Consider the following 19,877-nt stretch of genomic DNA (forward strand, 5'->3'; position numbering starts at 1 on the left):
ATTCTATTCCCTATTCCCAGTTCCTCTGTCTCCACTGCATCTGCTCCCAGGATGAGGCTTTCTGTTCCAGGACATCTCAAATGTCCTCTTTCTTTAAGAATCGTGGTTTCCCTTCTGTTGTAATCAATGATGCCCTCACCCATATCTCCTCCATTTCCTGCACTTCGGCCCTCACCCCATCCTCCCGTCACCACAATAGGGACCGTGTCCCCCTTGTTCTCACCTACCACCCCACCAGCCTCTGGATCAAGCATATTATCCTCCGCAACTTCCGCTACCTTCAACAGGACTCCACCACTAAGGACATCTTTCCCTCTCTACCCCTCTGCTTTTCTCAGGGATCGTTCCCTCCGCGACTGCCTGGTCCACACGTCCCTTCCCACAGATCTCCCACCTGGTACTTATCCCTGCAAGTGTAAGTGCTACACCTGTCCCTACACCTCCTCTCTTACCACCATTCAGAGCCCCAAACAGTCCTTCCAGGTGAGGCAACACTTCACCTGCGAGTCTGTTGGAGCCGTCTATTGCATCTGGTGCTCCCGGTGCGGCCTCCTCTGCATCGGCGAGACCCGACACAGATTGGGGGACCACTTCATCGAGCATCTCCACTCCGTCCACCACAACAGACAGGATCTCACAATTGCCACTCACTTCAACTCTCCTTCACATTCCCATTCGGATATGTCCGTACATGGCCTCCTCAACTGCCATGATGAGACCAAACTTCAGTTGGAGGAACAACATCTCATATACCGTCTTGGGTAGTCTCCAGCCCCTTGGTATGAACATCGAATTCTCCAACTTCTGGTAATTCCCTCCCTCTCTCTACCCCTCTCACACTTCCTCTCTGCCTCCTCTTCTAGCTGCCTATCACCTCTCTCCTGATTCTGCCTTTCCCTTACATTCCGTCTTCACATCTTCTGCCTATCCCCTCCCTGCTTCCCCTCCCCCACCCCTTGATCTTTCCTCTGATTGGTTTTCCACCCTTCCCCCCACCTTCTTTATAGGACTCCTGCCCCCTCCTTCTTCAGTCCAGGCGAAGGGTCTCGACCCGAAACGTTGACTGCTTCTTTCAACGGATGCTGCCCGACCTGCTGAGTTCATCCAGCTTGTTTGTACGTGTTGATTTGACCACAGCATCTGCAGTGACTTTGTGTTTACTGGCGCCCTGTTCCTTCCGTGTGTGACTGGGGCCGTTCTGAGTCCGGGCGCTCCGATCCATTCGCACGCACGCTGAGGATTCGTCTCTTCCTTGTTGGTAAGAGTTGTTTGGTTGCGGGCAGAAAGTTGTATTAATTTCTAGAAAAGTTAAGTATTTAGATAAAGAATTCGGCATCACACTGTCACTGTTAGTAATGGGCACCCGGGATGCGGTTATTAACATAGGACCAGGTCTTTCGGCAAAGTCTGTGCCGATCAAATGGTCCTATTACGTTTGTTCGTGTGTCTAAGTACCTCTTAAAAGTTTGTTGTCGTATCTGTTTTTACTATCTCCCTGGCAAGCCCGTGCCAGACTCTCTGTAAACTTGACATGTAAATTTCATTTAAAACCTGTGAACGTTAAAGTTATGCTCTCTGGATGTGACTATCTACCCTATCTATGCTGCCTATAATTTGACATTCTTCTAAGAAACTGTCCCTCAGCCACCGTTAGCTGGTACAGAGAAAATACACTTGCCAACCCCTCCTTGTAGCTAATACTCTCCAACACCTCCCTATCGTTCCCGTAATGATCAGAACTGCACACAATTCTATTGAAAAAAGATTATTGCCATCAACAGATAAAAGATTTGCATTTTTTCAGCAACACGTTAGGCTTTGTGTCTTGTTAAGTTAAAATCAGTAGAGCAAAATAACAGAAATAAAAAAAGTAGTGAGGTAGTACAATTCCTCCATCTCCGCAGCTTCTGTTCTCAGGATGAGGCTTTTCATTCCAGGACAATGGAGATGTCTTCCTTTTTTAAACAAAGGAGTTCCCTTCTTCCACCATCAACTCTGCTCTCAAACGCATCTCTCCCATTTCCTGCACATCTGCCCTCACCCCATCCGCCCACCACCCCACTCCTCCCCCTTTCTTTCTCCCTAGCCCTCCCATCCCATGATCCTTTCCCTTCTAGCTCTGTATCCCTTTTGCCAGTCACCTTTCTGGCTCTCAGCTTCAATGCCCACCCCTCCCCCGTCTTCTCCTATCATTTCGCATTTTCCCCTCCCGCTCCTACTTTCAAATCTCTTACTATCTTTCCTTTCAGTTAGTCCTGACGAAGGGTCTCGGCCTGAAACGTCGACAGCGCTTCTCCCTATAGATGCTGCCTGGCCTGCTGTGTTCCACCAGCATTTTGTGTGTGTTGTTTGAATTTCTAGCATCTGCAGATTTCCTCATGAGGTAGTACTCAAGGGTTCAGTATCAAACAAGAGAAAATCTGCAGATGCTGGAAATCCAAGCAACACACACAAAATGCTGGAGGAACTCAGCAGGCCAGGCAGTATCTGTGGAAAAGAGTACAGTTGACATTTTGGGCCTGGCCTATGGAGTTTCCCCAGCATTTTGTGTGTGTTCCATGGGTTCAATATCCATTTAGAAAATAGATGGCAGAGAGGGAGAAGCTGTCCCTGAATCACTGAGTGTGTGCCTTCAGGCTTCTGTACTTCCTTCCTGATGGTACCAGTGTGAAGAGGGTACCAGTGTGGTGGGAATCCTTAATGATAGACACCTCTTTCCAATGACACCACTCCTTGATACCTTGGAGACTATGGACTATGGTACTCATGACAGAGCTGACTAAATTTACAAGTTCCTGAAATTTATTTTGAGCCCCTCCCCCCATACCAGCCAGTGAAGCAGCTCGTTCATGGTGCATTTGTAGAAGTTTTTGAGTGCTTTCGTTGACAACCCAAATCTCCAACTCCTAATGAATCAATATGTTGCATCCAGGTTAGGTCCTCAGAGATATTGACATCCAGGAACTTGAAATTGCTCACTCTCTCCACTTCTGACCCCTCTACAAGGATTGGCTTGTGTTCCCTCGTCTTACTCTTCCTGAAGTCCACAATCAGCTCTGTAATCTTGAGCGCAAGGTTGTTGCTGTGACACCACTCAGCTAACTGGTATATCTCGCTCCTGAGCATCCTTTCACCACCATCTGAAATTCTGCCAACTATGGCTGTATCATCAGCAAACTTACAGATGCTGTTTGAGCTGTGCCTAGCCACACAGTCACGGGTACAGAGAGAGTAGAGCAGTGGGCTAAGCACACACCCTGTGGAGTCCAGTGTTGATTGCCAGTGAGGTGGAGATGTTATTTCCAATCCACACAGATCGTGGTCTTCTGATTAAGAAGCTGAGGATTCAGTTGCAGAGGGAGCTACAGAAGCCTAGAAGTAGTTTTGATTTTTGATAGTTTTTTTCAATGATGGTGCTAAATGCTGAGCTGTAGTCAATAAACAACATCCTGACATAGGTATTTGCATATCTAAACTACTTTAACCGGTTTTATGAGAGCTAACTTGTGAATTAATTTCGAATTAGAACAAAAAGCTTATTTTAGAAATTTGAACAAGTCTAATTTACCATAATATGATGCCAAGCACAATTTATCAGATCTTAATTTTTTTGCTCACTTACATACTGAGTATTAATTAAATGGTTCTGTTGACTTTTGGTTTCATTGGCCACCAACAATGTGTAAGGCTTTAACCATGACTTAAACCGACAGGACCTTTATGCAGTGGGGTGGGGTAGAATGTTTTTGGGGAATGGGCATTGCCGGATGGGATGGTTCAGGATCACTGGCCTTGCCTGGGGAGATAGTTTGCTATCTCCAGCTCTGCTATGGGAGATGGTTCAGGATTCCAGAAATTGGCAAATGAATTATAATGTCAGAAAGTGTACAGTCATGCACTTTTATAGAAGAAATAAACGGGTAGACTATTATTTAAACGGGGAGAGAATTCAAAGTTCTGAGATGCAACAGGACTTGGGAGTCCTTGTGCAGGATACCCTTAAGGTTAACCTCCAGGTTGAGTCGGTGCTGAAGAAGGCAAATGCAATGTTGGCATTCATTTCTAGAGGAATAGAGAATAGGAGCAGGGATGTGATGTTGAGGCTCTATAAGGCACTGGTAAGACCTCATTTGGAATACTGTGTTCAGTTTTGGGCTCCTTATTTAAGAAAGGATGTGCTGACATTGGACATCGTAATAGACATTGATGAGTAAGCTGTGTCCGGAAATAGAGACAGTGAGATCGAGAAAGAGAAGGGAGTTGTCAGGAATGGACCAGGTGAGTTTGAGGGCAGTATGGATGTCAGAGATAAAGTTGATGAAGTCGACGAGCTCCATATGGGTGCAAGATGCAGCACCAATGCAGTCGTCGATGTAGCGTAAGAAAAGTGTGGGATGGTCACCAGTGTAGGTTTGGAACATAGACTATTCCACGTAGCTGACAAACAGGCAGGCATAGCTGGGACCCATGCAAGTGCCCATGACTACACCTTTTGTTTGAAGGAAGTGGGATGAGCCAAAGGAGAAATTATTGAGAGTGAGGACACAAGTTTCACTAGGCAGAGGAGAGTGGTGATGGAGGGGAACTGGTTGGGTTCAGTGTCCAGAAAGAAAAGGAGAGCTTTGAGGTCTTCTTGGTGGGGGATGGAGGGATATAGGGACTGGACATCCATGGTGAAAATAAGATGCTCATGGCTAGAGAACTTGAAATCATTGAAAAGATCAAGAGTGTGTGAGGTGTCATGGATATAGGTGGGTAGGGACTGAACTGAGGGTGAGGGGTGTCGAGGTATGCAGATATGAGTTCTGTGGGGCAGGAACAAGCTGAAACAATGGGTCTACCTGGACAAGCAGGTTTGTGAATCTTAGGTAGAAGGTAGATATGCGAGGTGCGGGGTGTGCGAACTGAGAGGTTGGTGGTGGTGAAGATAAACATTTTCTTAATTTGGGATTTAAGTGGCGGGAGAGAGAGTGAGAGCAGAGCAGTTATATTGACTACTAAGTTACCACCAGAAAGGAGAACAGTTATCCAAGCTGACCTCCGGTTTTCAGTCAAAGCGGTAGAATTGGGACTCTTGACTCTGGGAAATGACAGGCTAATGCATTGTCTAATTTTCCTTCTGTTCACTCCATTGCCTCCCCACCTCCCCTTCCCTCCCCTCCAACAAGGTGCTCTCACCCACCCCATACATTCTTGCCCTTTCATTTGCTTTTGACCTCTTTCTGAAGCTCTTCTCATCTAAGCTTACACTCTCCTCCTTTGCCAGTTCTTCCTTCCACCACAACACCCCCCCCCCTCCGAATTCTCAGTTGCTCCCGGGAAGGTGGAGTTTCCAGGCACCTCACGTCTTGGTCTAGCCCACCAGAAAGGTGTTTGTGTTGTAAGCCATTGTTTAAGAACTGCTGGGTTAGGCAACTTCAGCTTTGCACTCTGCTGCCCCAAATGCTGCCTCATTTTGATTGGAGCAAACAGTCCTTCTCATGGGTCCAATTCTGTCACACCACAGAGATGAGGTCTCGTGCTTGTCTTTGGTTTGCTGTCTAGTTGAGCAATATTGTGACATGAGCAATCCAATGTAACTGGTTAAAGATCTTCCTACTGGTTCAAAACGCCCTACTGATTCTATGAATATGCTCCAGTAAGAGCTGTGCATTTCTAAATCCTGACCAAACTGGGAATTTTCCTATCTGATGTGGTCAACATGGTATATTGGTTTGCTTAGAGGATACCAGAGGATGTTTTCCAGCTGATGAGGAACATAAAATACCTATTACTGTGTGCTGATGGGAGGGGTCATTGATTAGAAGGTACAACTGGAATCAGACTATTAATCCCTACCAGAGTTGATCAGAAACAAGGTTCATTTTATTATTAGAGATAACATCCTGTAGCAGACCCTCCTGGCCCAGAGAGCCCGCACCACCCAATTATACCAGTGTGACCAATTAACCTACTAACCAGTACATCTATTGAATGTGGGAGAATGTGGGAGCACTGAGAGGAAATTCACGTGGTCATGGGGAGAACATACGAACTCCATACAGACAGTGGCAGAATTGAACTGGGGTCACTGGTTCTGTAATAGTGATATTATCGCTTATGTTAAAGAACATAAGAAAAAGGAACAGGAGTAGACTATCTGGCCCGTCGAGCCTGATCCGCATTTCAATAAGATCATGGCTGATCTGACCATGGACTCATCTCCACCTACCTGCCTTTTCCCCATGACCCTTAATTCCCCAACTTTGCAAAAATCTTTCGAACCTTGTCTTAACTATATTTACTGAGGTAGCCTCGACTGCTTCATTGGTCTTGTATGTAGTGAAATTTGCTGTTTTGTTGTTTGTCAGCAGTCTATTGCTAGACATAAAAAATGACTATATTACAAATAAATAAATCGTGCAAAAGAGGAATAGTGAGGTAGTCCATGGGTTCACGATCCGTTCAGAAATCTGATGGTAAAAGAGAAGAAGCCGTTCCTAAAACATTGTGTGTGTATCTTCGGGCTCCTGTACCTCCTCCCTGATGGTAGCAATAAGAGAGAGATTGTCTCCGATAAGAACAAATCTAATTAAACTGCTGCCCTATTTCTCAATGTTTCTCGTCTGGATGATGGGTCTAGATTAGCGGTCGCCAATCCGTCGATCGTGATCAACTGGTCGATTTTTGAGACTTTCCCAGTAGATCCCGGGGAAAAAAAAAGAAGAAAAATAAATACACAAATACTGTTGAGAGTTTGTTTCCGGGTTGCGGGGTTTTAGTTCCGTTCTTTCCGCCCAGTGCGCATGCGTGTAGCTCCCTCGCACTACACAATGTTATTCAGTGGTCCCCATCCACCGGGCCACAAGGAAATGTTATGAGCCGGGTGCATCACTCCTCATTCCCTGTCATGCCCACTGTTGAACTTGAACCCACGCCAGGTCATTAGTCGCCTAAACACAGTGACACCCTTGTGCGGCCGGCACGAACCGCCAATATTATTGGCACGGAGCGCGGCCGGCGGGGTGAGCCGATGCTGCAGGCCTGGAGCGCGGACAGATGGGTGCCGCCTCTGAACCCATTTAGCACACCAAATGTGCGTGGGGAACCCTGCTAAAATATTCGCAGAAGGGCTCAGGGTTCCGTAAGTATCAGAGCAGCTACCTCGCTGCGATCTGCTGAAACAAACTTTTGTTGGCCGATAGATCCTACAAAGAGGGCGGGCATGCTCCCTGTCGCACTCCTCACTCGGTCGGTCGCTCTCTCCGGACTGCGACCGCCGCGGCCTTGGCATGGGGACCTCCGGACCTTACCTTGCCCTCTCACCCCACCCATGACCAGCCGCACCTGGCCAAGGCATCTGGCAGTGGGCAGGCAGAGGCTGGAGTTCGGGCCGGGAGGCTGTCTAATGAGGCAATGAAGCCCTCAAAACTGCTTCGGTACCCTGAGTCCAAGCACCCTGCACTTAAAAACAAACCCGTTCAATTTTTTGAGCGGAAAAAAGGTGAGCAAGTGGGACGGAAGCTAAGTGCTGAGAGCCAGGTAAACTAAATTGCGGAATAGACTGGACATAAGGAACCTGCTTCGAGTATCGCTGTATTCCCGTCGTGTTTAACTTTTAACAAACAAAGAAGCCATTTTGCTTAACATACACAGTAACATAAAAGAAAGAAGAAACCCCCTTACACTTGTATGCATTGTGAATGCCCACAAGCAACTGAATCTGAGGACTGCGAATAGTTAACTTTGATAAATTTGCTTTGAACTTCCTCTTCTGCTGCTGGCTGTTTTACTTTGAATCAGTGAAAGTATCATAACCATATTCTATTTACCATGTTATCTTTATTTTGCAGATAAACAAAGATGTACTTTTTCACTCTTAAACTGAGTCTAGCCTACTGCCTGTTGGGAGCTTCACAGCTGTTTTCTTCACAGTATTACAAGCCAGAAACAATCTACTTTTACCTGCTTACACTAAAATGATGTGGCTTCTTAGAATAATCTGCTGCCCAATTTGCCCTCTATATATGGACATAGAAAAAGGGAAATTGTTTCTAGGGCAGTGGGTCTGCTGAATGAAGAGAGATTTGAGGTCAGGTAGTTTGTGTTCACTGGAGCTTAGAACAATGAAGGAGTCTCATTAAAATAAAATTCTGGCCCAAGTAGATGATTCGTGAGAGATGTTTTCCCTGGCTGATGTTTCTAGAATGAGAGCTTGCACGGCAAGAGATTTAGGATTGAGATAAGGAGAAATTTTGTCAGTAAACTTGTGGGATTTAGTACCACAGCTCCCAGGACTGGACACCATCTATTCCTGCAGACTCAGGAGGAAAGCAATCAGCATAACCAGAGACACCACACACCGGGGCCACTCCCTGTTTGACCCGCTGCCGTCCAGCACGAGGTTCAGGACACTAAAAGCCAGAGCAAATAGATTGAGGAACAGCTTCTACCCCAGAGCTGTGGCGTCCATCACACCACTCCCACAGAACAGTGACTGAAACTATGAGCACACACGTACACACACACAAGGACTCAAATACTTGCACTGACGGCACTTTGTGCATCACTGTGATATTCTGGTGCTGCTGCAATTTATTTTCTGCTACTTATCTATTTAATACTGTTTTTCTATTACTGTCTTGTTTTTATCTATTACTTTATTTAATTGCCTGAGAGGAAGCCAAACAGTTTCATTGTATCTATGTATAATGACAATAATGATCATTCATTCACAGAGGGTTGTCAATAGTGGACAATTGGCTCTAAGACCAATGTAGGTAAACTTCCAGGCACAAGAGGTACCACAGCTATGAGGAGAAGGCAGGAATGTAATTTTTGACTTAATGATGAGTCATGATCACAATGTATGGCAGGAGAGGCATGAAATGCAGAACTCCTCTTTTCTATGTTTCTGGAAACAACTGTGGGTAAAAGATCAGTGGAGAAAGATAGGGAAGTAGAATTACTCCTGTATCAGTTCCAAAGGCTATCTCAGACATGTTCTTTATATTTTATGATACTAGAACTGTCAGGATTAAAGGCACATGAATCTACAGTATAGTGAATGAAGGCATATGGATGTGAGAGGCAGAAGGACCTCATTAATACTTAGTTCAACACAACTTCTTGGGCCAAAGGGCATGTTCTAGTATTATTGCCCTGCATCTTGACTGTCATAGAATATGCTATTTTTTTTTTCCTCTGCTAGATTATGTATTGCATTGTACTGCTACTACTAAGTTAACAAATTTCATGTCACATGCTGGTGATAATAAACCTGATTCTGATTCTGACTGTGTAGAACAAATCCACACTTTGATATTAGTAACGTCAGAATGTGCAGTACTTTGTATGTGATTGCTGAAAAATTTTAACATGCTTTGTTTTCAAAAATAACACCCATGAATATTATTTAGATGTTTGATAAAGCGATGGAAGCCTTACGTCTATTTTTTTTACTAGATTTTGGAGATTTGGCTCTTTTTTTTTCAGTAGAATGCAGATTTGTATTCGTTGTGTGTAAAATATTGCCAAAATGTTCCTATAAGACATAGAAGCAGAATTAGGCCATTCAGCCCATCGAGTCTGCTCCACCATTCTATCATGGCTGATCCTGGATCCCACTCAATCCCGCACACCTGCCTTCTCGCCATAACCTTTGTTGCCTTCAGCAATCAGGAAACTATCAATTTTTGCTTGAAGTATGCCAATGTGTCTGTCACAGTCTGTGGCAGATCATTCCACTGATTCACTACTCTCTGGCTAAAAAAAATCCTCCTTATTTCTCTTCTAAAGGATCGCCCCTCAGTTTTGCCCTTTCGTTCTTGACACCCCCATCATAGGAAACATCCTCTCCACATCCATCTAGTCCTCTCAACATTCTGTAAGTTAACATGCCTGTAAGAAGGCCGATTGGATGAAGAAATATTTGTACCCATTCAAGTTGAAACTCCTTTGATCTTTGTTACATAAATGCAGTGTTTACTAACTTTGCCAAATAGGGTTATGGTGAGAGATGAGATTTGAGCTGTTTGTAGCAATTGTATAATGAATCTCTTTTTATCCCAAAACTGCTTTAAGTTTGTAGAGATGTTGCAAATTAATGTAGTAAGAGATGGTTTAACATTATTGTGAAATTTATTTGCCATATTTACATGCTTTACCCATCACACTTTTCCATGGTCTGTATTTGACTGTGGAAATGTCACTCATTCACAATCACTCCAGCACTGGTGTCCCTGTTATTGTAATGGTGCATTTATCTCCCCTTTCTCTTGAGAAGAAAGCTTAAAAGGTAGATAAAGAACAGAATTTCAAATGCTAGTTCCTCAAACAGGAAAGAATAAATGTTAGGGAACACACAAAATGCTGGAGCAACTCAACAGGCCAGGCAGCATCTATGGAAAAAGTACAGTCGGCGTTTGGGGCAGACACCCTTCGGCAGGACTAGAGAAAAAAAGCTGAGGAGTAGATTTGAAAGGTGGGGGCAGGGGAGAGAGAAACACCAGGTGACAGGTGAAACTTGGAGGGGGAGTGATGAAGCAAAGAGGTAGGAGGTTGATTGGTGAAAGAGACAGAAGGCCATGGAAGAAAGAAACAAGTTTGAGGGGGAGGAAGAGCACCAGAGGGAGGCGATGGGTGGGCAAGGAGATAACATGAAAGACAGAAAAGGGAATGGGAAATGGTGAAGGGGCAGGGGAAATCTACTTTAGACTAATAGAAATAAATTAAAATTTTATTATATTGATTTGCTTTTTGCCTAGAACTTGTTTGTTTTGTTGAGATACGGTGCAGAATGGGCCTTTCCGGCCCTTAAAGATGCACCACCCAGCAATCCCCTAATCTAACACTAGCCTAATCACAGGACAATTTACAATGATCATTTAACTTAACAAATGGCCCACCTTTGGACTGTGGGTGCAAACTGGAGCACCCAGAGGAAACCCACGTGGAGAACGCGCAAACTCCTTACAGGCAGGGGCAGGGAATTGAACCCGGGCTGCTGGTACTGTAAAGTGTTGTGCTAACCACGACATCACCGTGCAGCGTGTTTCTTTCTTCAGGTTTGATTGTTGTAATATCTTGTCTGTCATCAGATTCAGACAGATGGGCCTGTTTCCGAGATTTATCCCAGGCCTGGTGAAGGGTCTGGGCCCAAAGCGATGGCTGCTCTTTTCAATAGATGCTGCCTGGCCTGCTGAGTTCCTCCACATTTTGTGTGTGTTCATTTGCTTTCCTTCCCCCTTTCAACATATAAATCTCAGTGCAAGTGATGTCATATCCTTTCATAATTAATAATCCATTTTGTATGTTTCCTATAGAGTGAAGATGACCCTACAATGCTTTGCACTGCTACTTCTAATGCAAGTTGGAGGTGCTTTGCAGCACAATAACGTAGATGTGGATCCCGAAGCATATATGGATATTGTAAGTTGTATTCAAAGAAGGATACAGTGTTACTTTAGGTTTAAAATACTAGCCCAGTTAATGTTAATTCTACTCTATGAATATTTGTGTAGTCATTGTTACGGTTGCTTCTGAAAGTGATGTTTGTGCTGGAAAATAAAGCTGAAGAAATTCTGACACAATTGTTTTTCCCTAGTGTGCTACATTTGTGTATCTCTTCAAGATGTTAGTAACAGTTGTATAAAATGGATGGAGATGCTGGGCCATGCTGCCTGTTACCTGTAGAAAAATTAGACAAAGATCAAAATAAGCAGTTTCTGTTTTTGGGTTTTCTATGTTTTTTTTTTGTGTGTAAGACTGGCCTGAAACTGACAGTAATTATTTGCAAGATCTTTATAGCCAGCTTTTAAAGGGTTATGTCACAAATCAAGCAGTTCACTTCTAGATGAGGGAGTATTTTTTTCTATTAAATAAATAGATATGTGATAATGCACAGAGGCTGGGTGATCGCCCATCAGGAATATGTTAAGGTGAGTGAAGACCAAGGCCCACAGACTGCATTTTTACAGGCAGTTTATTTTAGAGATGTGTGAGGTGTCATTTGAAGTTACTAATCCAATAAGGGGCACCGGATGCAGTTTGAATGCTGTATCTTAATTTTCTTGGGGAAAACGAGGCAAATAAAAGTGAGTTTATAGTGAATAAGTAGGAGCTGTCATTTTTCCAGAATGATTAATTTCAAAATCTCTCTCTTACATTTGGTGCCTTTTCAGGGGAAAGTTTATGCAAGAAAGCTGTAGTTAGTCAAACTGAAATGTCAGGAGTTGAATTTCCTAAACTAGAATCAAACAGTGGGAATGTGTTCTTCCACTCTGAGTGAGCTGAGTTTGAACTGTACAGATTTCTTTTCTAGAGCTGTGCAAAGGAATTTCCAGTCCAATGAACGTTGTGATGTTTTATCGCCAGTGCTGCTTATTTGTAGCGTGCATGTAGCACACTGCATTATGCATTAAAATTGTCACCAAACCATAGAGTGCCAACCCCTCAATGTGTTCTTGATGCATGCAACTTCAAGCTTGAGCGAGGTTCATTACCACAAATCTTTCTGCTTCAATGAGATTGTACTGCTTATAGCAATTCTCGCTTTGTCTAGATTCATTATTCTTTGCACTTCCCATCACATTACCCTGACAATGGGCAACTTAAAGAATTTGAGATTCAATAAAATCTTTCAACTGTGCATCATTGGAGATGCACATGGTCTGAGAATTCCCTGCTCTTTGGCTGTGGTAATTCACTCAGAGCAGATTCCCCCTTTTCCAGCCCTGTATCTCTTTCACCAATCAACTTCCCAGCTCTTTACTTCACCCATCAACCCCTCCCACTTTCACCTACCACCTTGTGTTTCTCCCTCCCCTCCCCACCTTTTAAATCTACCCATCATTTTTTTCCCCTTCAGACCTGCCAAAGGGTCTCAGCCTGAAATGTTGACAGTATTTTTTTCCACATATGCTGCCTGGCCTGCTGAGTTCCTCCTGCATTTTGTGTGTGTTGCTTGGATTTCAAGCATCTGCAGATTTTCCCTTGTTTGGAATTATTAAAATTCTCATTTTTATATAGAGCTGCACTTGTTATCAATCTCTGATTCAATTGAGTTCTTTTTAGATACCAGTAATAACTAATTTATTAAAGCAAAAGAACCCTCACACTTTGCCCTGAAGCCATGCCCTGTACCAGCACACTCAGTGATTCTTCTATATTGGAGAGAAATCATAACTGAGAAGCCTGAGCCTACACTCTTCTGTCACTGGCTTGTTAATGATGTCGTGGCAGACAAGGTGTAAGCTTACCTGGTAATTCTCCAGATGTCCTAGCCTGGGTTGCTTCGGGGAATTGTATGAGATAGAGGAAAATTGAGGTTAATGGAAAAATCAGCCGAGTTGGGTATAAGCCATAGAACATTAGAAAAATTGGACCAAGGATTTATCAGGGAAGACCAGCAGGGGACATTGAAGGTCAGCTGAAGGTTCTGAGCAGAAGGACTGGGTGGAAAAGGAGAATGGCACATTATCTCGCAGTGGAAGGCACCCAATGTAAAGTGAGTCAATGCATATTAAATAATTATTAATGGTTAACTCTTATTATCTTCCGTGACTTACTTTTAATGAAAATGTTTTTAAAATCTTGTAAATTTTGGCAATCTGGCACAAAGACTCGACAACGCAAGCATCGTGTTCAAAGAAGCCGGCTGATTGATTTTTAATGTCTTTTACTTTCTCAGTGGTTCTAGTTTTGACTGGGCCTGCGTTTATCTGTTGTATTTTTTTTCATTACATGGGGTTCTTCTTACTAATTAACAAACTACCTTGTGCTGTCTGCTGTTCAAGTCCCAGCTGATCTCCTACCGTGGTTATCCCAGTGAAGAATATGAGGTGACGACTTCTGACGGCTATATCCTTTCAGTCAACAGAATTCCCTATGGAATTAATGACACTGTGGAAAGCAAAGGTAACTGCAGTTATAGTATTGGTGTCTTATTGAAGACATTTAAGTGTGATGTATTAGAGCGAAGATTTTTATTTTAATATGCGGCTGTAAGAATGAGTGAGCCTTTATATGTGGGTGCTGCTTAAAGGGTGCAGGTAGAGAAAATTTGATAGATGTTTCGTGGTGCTCTTGGCTCAATTTTTAAGAGTTTATAGTATTGCTGTGATGAGTTATGGAGCAATACACCATCAATATTGGCCTTTTGGCCCAAACAATACATTGCCAACCACAGTGCCCACCCAGCTCGTCTCAGTCTCCTGTAATCGGCCCATCTACATCTCTAACTATTGATATAACTGCAGCATAATGTCTGACCCCTATACTCATTGCCCTGACTGATGATGTCCAGTGTGTTAAAAGGCCCTTTTCACCTCCGTGTGATGCTGTGTTAAAAGTTCAAAGTAAAATTTATTATCAGAGTACATACATGTCACCACAAAAAGAGATTCTTTTTCCTGCGGGCATACTCAGCAAATCAATAGAATAGTAACTGTAAACAAGATCAGTGAAAGAGCAAGAGCTTAGGAGACAACAAATGGTGCAAATGCAATTACAACTAAATAGCAATAAATAAAGTGAGCTTCAAATTTGAGTTCTTAAAGTGAGGTCATTGCTTGTGGGAACATCTCAATTGATGAGTGTAATTGTGCTCTTTTGTTCAAGGCCCTGATGGTTGAGTAGTAGTAACTGTCCTTGAACCTGGTTGTGTGAGTCCTGCAATCTCCTCTCTGGAGGATGCACTCTATCAGACCTTGGGGATTTATCCACCCTAATGTGTCATCTCGGATCGCAAGACCCTGCAGCGGATAGTGAGGTCAGCTGAGAAGATCATCGGGGTCTCTCTTCCCACCATCATGGACATTTACACTACGCGCTGCATCCGCAAAGGAAACAGCATTATGAAGGACCCCATGCACACCCCTTACAGTCTCTTCTCCCTCCTGCTGTCTAGGAAAAGGCTCTGAAGCATTCGGACTCTCACGACTAGACTATGTACCAGTTTCTTCCCCCAAGCTATCAGACTGCTCAATACCCAGATCCTGGACTGACACCTTGCCCTATTGTCCTGTTTATTATTTATTGTAATGCCTGCACTGTTTTTGTGCACTTTACACAGTCCTGTGTAGGTCTGTAGTCTAGTGTAGCTTTCTCTGTGTTGTTTTTTTTTACTATGTAGTTCAGTCTAGCTTTAGTACTGTGTCATGTAAACCATGGTCCTGAAAAATGTTGTCTCATTTTTACTACATACTGTACAAGCAGTTATGGTCGAAATGACAATAAAAGTTGACTTGAGTTGATAAGCTGCAAACACCTCCATCCTGTTAATATGAGAGTACTCCAGAATATCTCTGCTTATTTCTCTTATCCCTTGAACAGCCATGATTTTCTCCTCCCTAAACTCCAAGAATATTCATAAAAAAAAACTCCCATCTCCTGTGGCCCAGGCAGAGGCAGCCCCATTGATCTCTAAAGGCAAACACGAGAAAGTCTGCAGATGCTGAAAAGAGACCTAATGAGGGACCTCGGCCCAAAATGTCGACTGTTTACTCTTTTCCATAGATGCTACCTGGCCTGCTGAGTTCCTCCAGCATTTTGTGTGTGTTGCATTTGATCTCTAAGGGGACCTACTCTCCCTAGTCACCCTCTTACTCTTAATATAGCAAATTAACCTCTTGGGATTTTTCTCATACTTGCCTAGCAGATCTGTCTCATATCCTTATTTTTGCCTGATTCCCTTAAGTGTATTCTTAATCTTTTTATGGTTGTCAAGGAATTCACTCAATCCGGATTTTCTAAACTCAATATATGCTTCCTTTATCCTAATCAAAGCCTCAATATATCTTAGTAGCCAAGGTTCTCCAAACGTGCCAGATTACCCTTCATCCCAACAGGAACACACTGTTCCTGGGCACTTGCTATCACAGTCTTAAAGCCTACCCACTTGTCACTGTCCCATCCTTCATCAGCACTGATGAAGGGTCTCTGACCAAAACATTGACTCTACTGACTTGAAGGGAGCGAATACTTATGCAATAAATTGTGTTTATATTTGTAATTATATAGAGATCTGTTTTCACTTGGACTTGAAAGAGTCTTTTTCTGTTGATCAGTCTCAAAAAAAAAAGCCAAATTGAATCCACGGTGATTCAATGTTGTGTATATGTGTGGTGCAGAATATTTGACTGTTTGCATCAGGGCCTGGTATGGAAACAGCAATACCCTCGAATGGAAAAGCCTACAAATAGTACTGGATGCAACCCGAAAAGAGGAACTGTTTACAGAACACACAGCTTGAAATTTAGCTGATGTTCTGGTTATTCCATTTTCAGAATCAGTGGCGCCAGCAGTCTATAAGTTGTGGGAACCAAGGCTATGAAGTAGTAGTCCCGTTTCATATTCTAAAACCAATTTGTATTTTTAGTATTGACTGCTGAGAAAGAGTTACCGTATTCCTATCTCTTTGATGGAGCTGAGCTGTGCAAATGGAATGGTTTTCTGTTCATTATTTAGGAGAAGACTTGAGGCATGGATTGGGGTATTTTGAGCATTCTGATCCATCCCCTGCTCTTAAGCATCACTGTGTAGAACTCAGACTCTCCAGTGTCTTACAGTGAAACTTTTAGCTGAACACCATTGTTTTGAGTGGTCTGGTATTACATCAGTGCAGGTTTGTATACCGTAAAGTATAATGATTTCCGAAGTTCTATCTGTTATTTTATAATTGTGGAATAGATCACAGGTAGTTTATGCAAAGCTTTGCATGGACTGCCATGGTAAAAATCTCATAACAGCAAGTGATCAAACAGGTGCTGAGCCCCTGAGTAGATCTATTTTAGCATGTGATGTCATTACTCCAAATGGCATAAACTTCAATCTTTTTGTGCATTCCTTTATAAGATAAACAGTAAAATGTGCATTTAAAAAATGAGTCCTTTACTTGCAACATGAGTGAATCTGCAGATGCTGGAGGTGAATGAAAACACAAAATGCTGGCAGATCTCAGCAGGCCAGACAGCATCTATGGGCAGAGGTAGTGACGACGTTTCGGACCAAAACCCTTCATCAGGAGTGAAGTAACATGGGGTGGTTGAGGGGGGATAAGAGGTGGGGGGAGGGATGCTGGGAAGTGATAGGCTGAAGGGAAATGGGCTAGGGGGAAGGTGGAGAATTATGGGAAATAAAAGAGAAGAGAAAGGTAGGGCTGGGGGGAGATTATAGTGAGGGGGGAAAAAGAGAGAAAGAGAACCAGACTAAAATTATAGATAGGGATGGGGTGGGGGGGGGGGCAGGGGTATCAATGGAGGTCTGTGAGTTGAACGTTCATTCCGGCAGGTAGGAGGCTACCTAGGCGGGTGATAAGGTATTGCTCCATTGACCTGCGTGCGGCCTCATCTTGACAGAAGAGGAGGCCATGGACAGACATGTCGGAGTGGGAGTGGTCTGTGGATTTGAAGTGTGTGGCCACAGGGAGATCCTGCCACTGCTGGAGGACTGAGCGCCGGTGTTCAGTGAAACAGACTCCCAGTCTGCGGCGGGTCTCCCCAATGTATAAACCTTACCTTATCTCCCGCCTAGGTAGCCTCCTACCTGCCGGCATGAACATGCAACACTCAGACCTCCGTTGATACCCCTGGCCCCCCTCCCACCCCATCCCTATCTATAATTTTAGTCTGGTTCTCTTTCTCTTTTCTCCACCCTCACTATAATCTCCCCCAGCCCTACCTTTCTTTCTCTTTTATTTCCCATAATTCTCCACCTTCCCCCTAGCCCATTTCCCTTCAGCCTATCACTTCCCAGCTCTTTACTTCATCCCTCCCCACCACTTCTTATCCCCCCCTCGACCATCCCATGTTACTTCACTCCTGATGAAGGGTTTCAGCCCAAAATGTCAACACTACCTCCTCCCATAGATGCTGTCTGGCTTGCTGAGTTCTGCCAGCATTTTGTGTTTTTAGTCCTTTACTTGCTTTGTTATAGAATGTTTGCTTAGTAGATTTCCAGTGAGATATTACCATCTGCTTTGCATACCTGTTTATAACTTTAATAGAAAGAGCCAAAACATTGGTATTGTAGCCAATCAACAATTTCTTCTAGCTAGCCTGAAGGTCTGTTTAAATTCTAAATACCAATGGTAATTTCAATTTAATTACACTATAGCTTTCTTTAGATTCAGATTTATTTTATGCATATACAGTGAAATGTCACAAAAAACAAAGGACTGGCTGTAGACTACAGGAGGAATGGAGACAGGCTAACTCTTATTGACGTCAGTGGATCTGGGGTTAAGAGGGTGAATAGCTTCAAGTACCTCACCATACACATCCCCGAGGATCTCCCGTGATCTGTACATACCGTCTGTGTGGTGAAAAAAGCACAACAACGCCTCTTTCACCTCAGACAGTTGAAGAAGTTTGATATGAGACCCCAGATCATACGGACTTTCTACAGGGGCACAATTGAGAGTATCCTGACTGGCTGCATCGCTGCCTGGCGTGGGAACTGTACTTGCCTCAATCGTAGGACTCAGCAGAGAGTGGTGCGGACAGCCCAGTGCATCTGTAGATGTGAACTTCCCACTATTCAGGAAATTTACAGAGTCAGGTGTGTAAAAAGGGCCTGAAGGATCATTGGGGAACTGAATCACCTCAACCACAAGCTGCTACCGTCCAGGAAACTGTACTACAGCATAAAAGCCAGGACCAACTGGCTCTGGGACAGCTTCTTCCACCACGCCATCAGACTGATTAATTCACACTGATACAACTGTATTTCTGTATGCTATATTGACCGTTCTATTTATTACAAATTACCATAAATTGTACATTACTCCTCACATATGTGCAGGATGTAAGAAAAAAAGTCAATTCAATTTGCATTGACAACCAAAATGCATTCTGTCCTTAGACAATGAATAGACAACCTAATGGAAACATGATTGTTTAAATGATAAATGAGATGCAGTTTGTGCCTGAGATGGGCAATTGATGCAAGGCTTAAAATGTGGCTACAATTAAAAGGGAAAGGAGATTGAACGGTAAATGGATTGAAGACATAGATACTTTGCTGTCCCATGGATGCCCCAATCATTTATAAAATGGAAAGAATTTTCTTCGGATCATCTTGTTATACTCTAATCTCAGGATCTGAGCTTCCACTTTGATAAGCTCAGAAGTAAACAAAAATATCAGGATACAGTCAGCTTACTGGATATTTGTAGTATAAAATGCATATACGGGGGTAAGGGTTATATATATTGTTTTTTTCATACTTTGTAACCATTTAAAAATGCAATTAAAAAAGTTTAAAAAAAAATGCATATACGATGAGCCTGGCATCAAGCTTTCAGATCCATCTTTGGGTGGCTAGACTGATGGAAATCAAGTAGTTAAATCGGTCCCAATGCAAGGACACTGGAAGAACAGGTGGGTCAGTAGGCAGGTTGTGATGTGGTGTACTCAGACAGCTGCTGTGGGCCCTCATGTGCTCCTACCAGAGACAGGTTCTCAATAACATTGTTCTTTTTCAATATTTTTATTAATTTTCACATAGAGGAATACAGAGTACATGAGGATATATATTATGAATCAAAGATTGAGTAGTACCGAATACATTATATTTAAATCACACTTGCAATCGCAGTACCCTATATTCGTAATCAAACATGTACGTTAATTAACTTGTAATTTGAATTGTAATAATTTTCTTATTAAAAAAATCTAAACCCCATTAATAACATCTTGAATGCTCCTTCTCTGTGGGCTAGATATTCCCAGAAGCTGGTTGGGACATTGTGTTTCTCTAGAGGATTTGATGAATACTTGTACTTAAATGGCCATTTTGGTCTGCATTTCTCCTGCTTATTACAATTCCTGTTTCTCCAACAGTTGACTTCTAAAAGAACTTTTAATCTATCTCACTTTTTTGGATTAGTGCTTGTAGTC

General features: G+C 43.1%; 1 protein-coding gene across 1 annotated transcript in view; it reads left to right on the forward strand.

Moving 5' to 3' along the window:
* The first annotated feature begins 1,031 nt into the window (after positions 1-1,031).
* Positions 1,032-19,877, forward strand: part of LOC132379505 (lysosomal acid lipase/cholesteryl ester hydrolase-like) — a 39,770-nt gene continuing 20,924 nt past the window's right edge. Inside the window, exons 1-3 of the mRNA XM_059947465.1 lie at positions 1,032-1,258; positions 11,304-11,409; positions 13,776-13,896. Coding sequence (XP_059803448.1) covers positions 11,311-11,409; positions 13,776-13,896 — 220 coding nt within the window. The 5' untranslated portion in view covers positions 1,032-1,258; positions 11,304-11,310. The remainder of the gene's footprint in view (positions 1,259-11,303; positions 11,410-13,775; positions 13,897-19,877) is intronic.

This window comes from Hypanus sabinus, chromosome 22, assembly GCF_030144855.1.
Source record: "Hypanus sabinus isolate sHypSab1 chromosome 22, sHypSab1.hap1, whole genome shotgun sequence".
Classification (NCBI taxonomy): domain Eukaryota; kingdom Metazoa; phylum Chordata; class Chondrichthyes; order Myliobatiformes; family Dasyatidae; genus Hypanus; species Hypanus sabinus.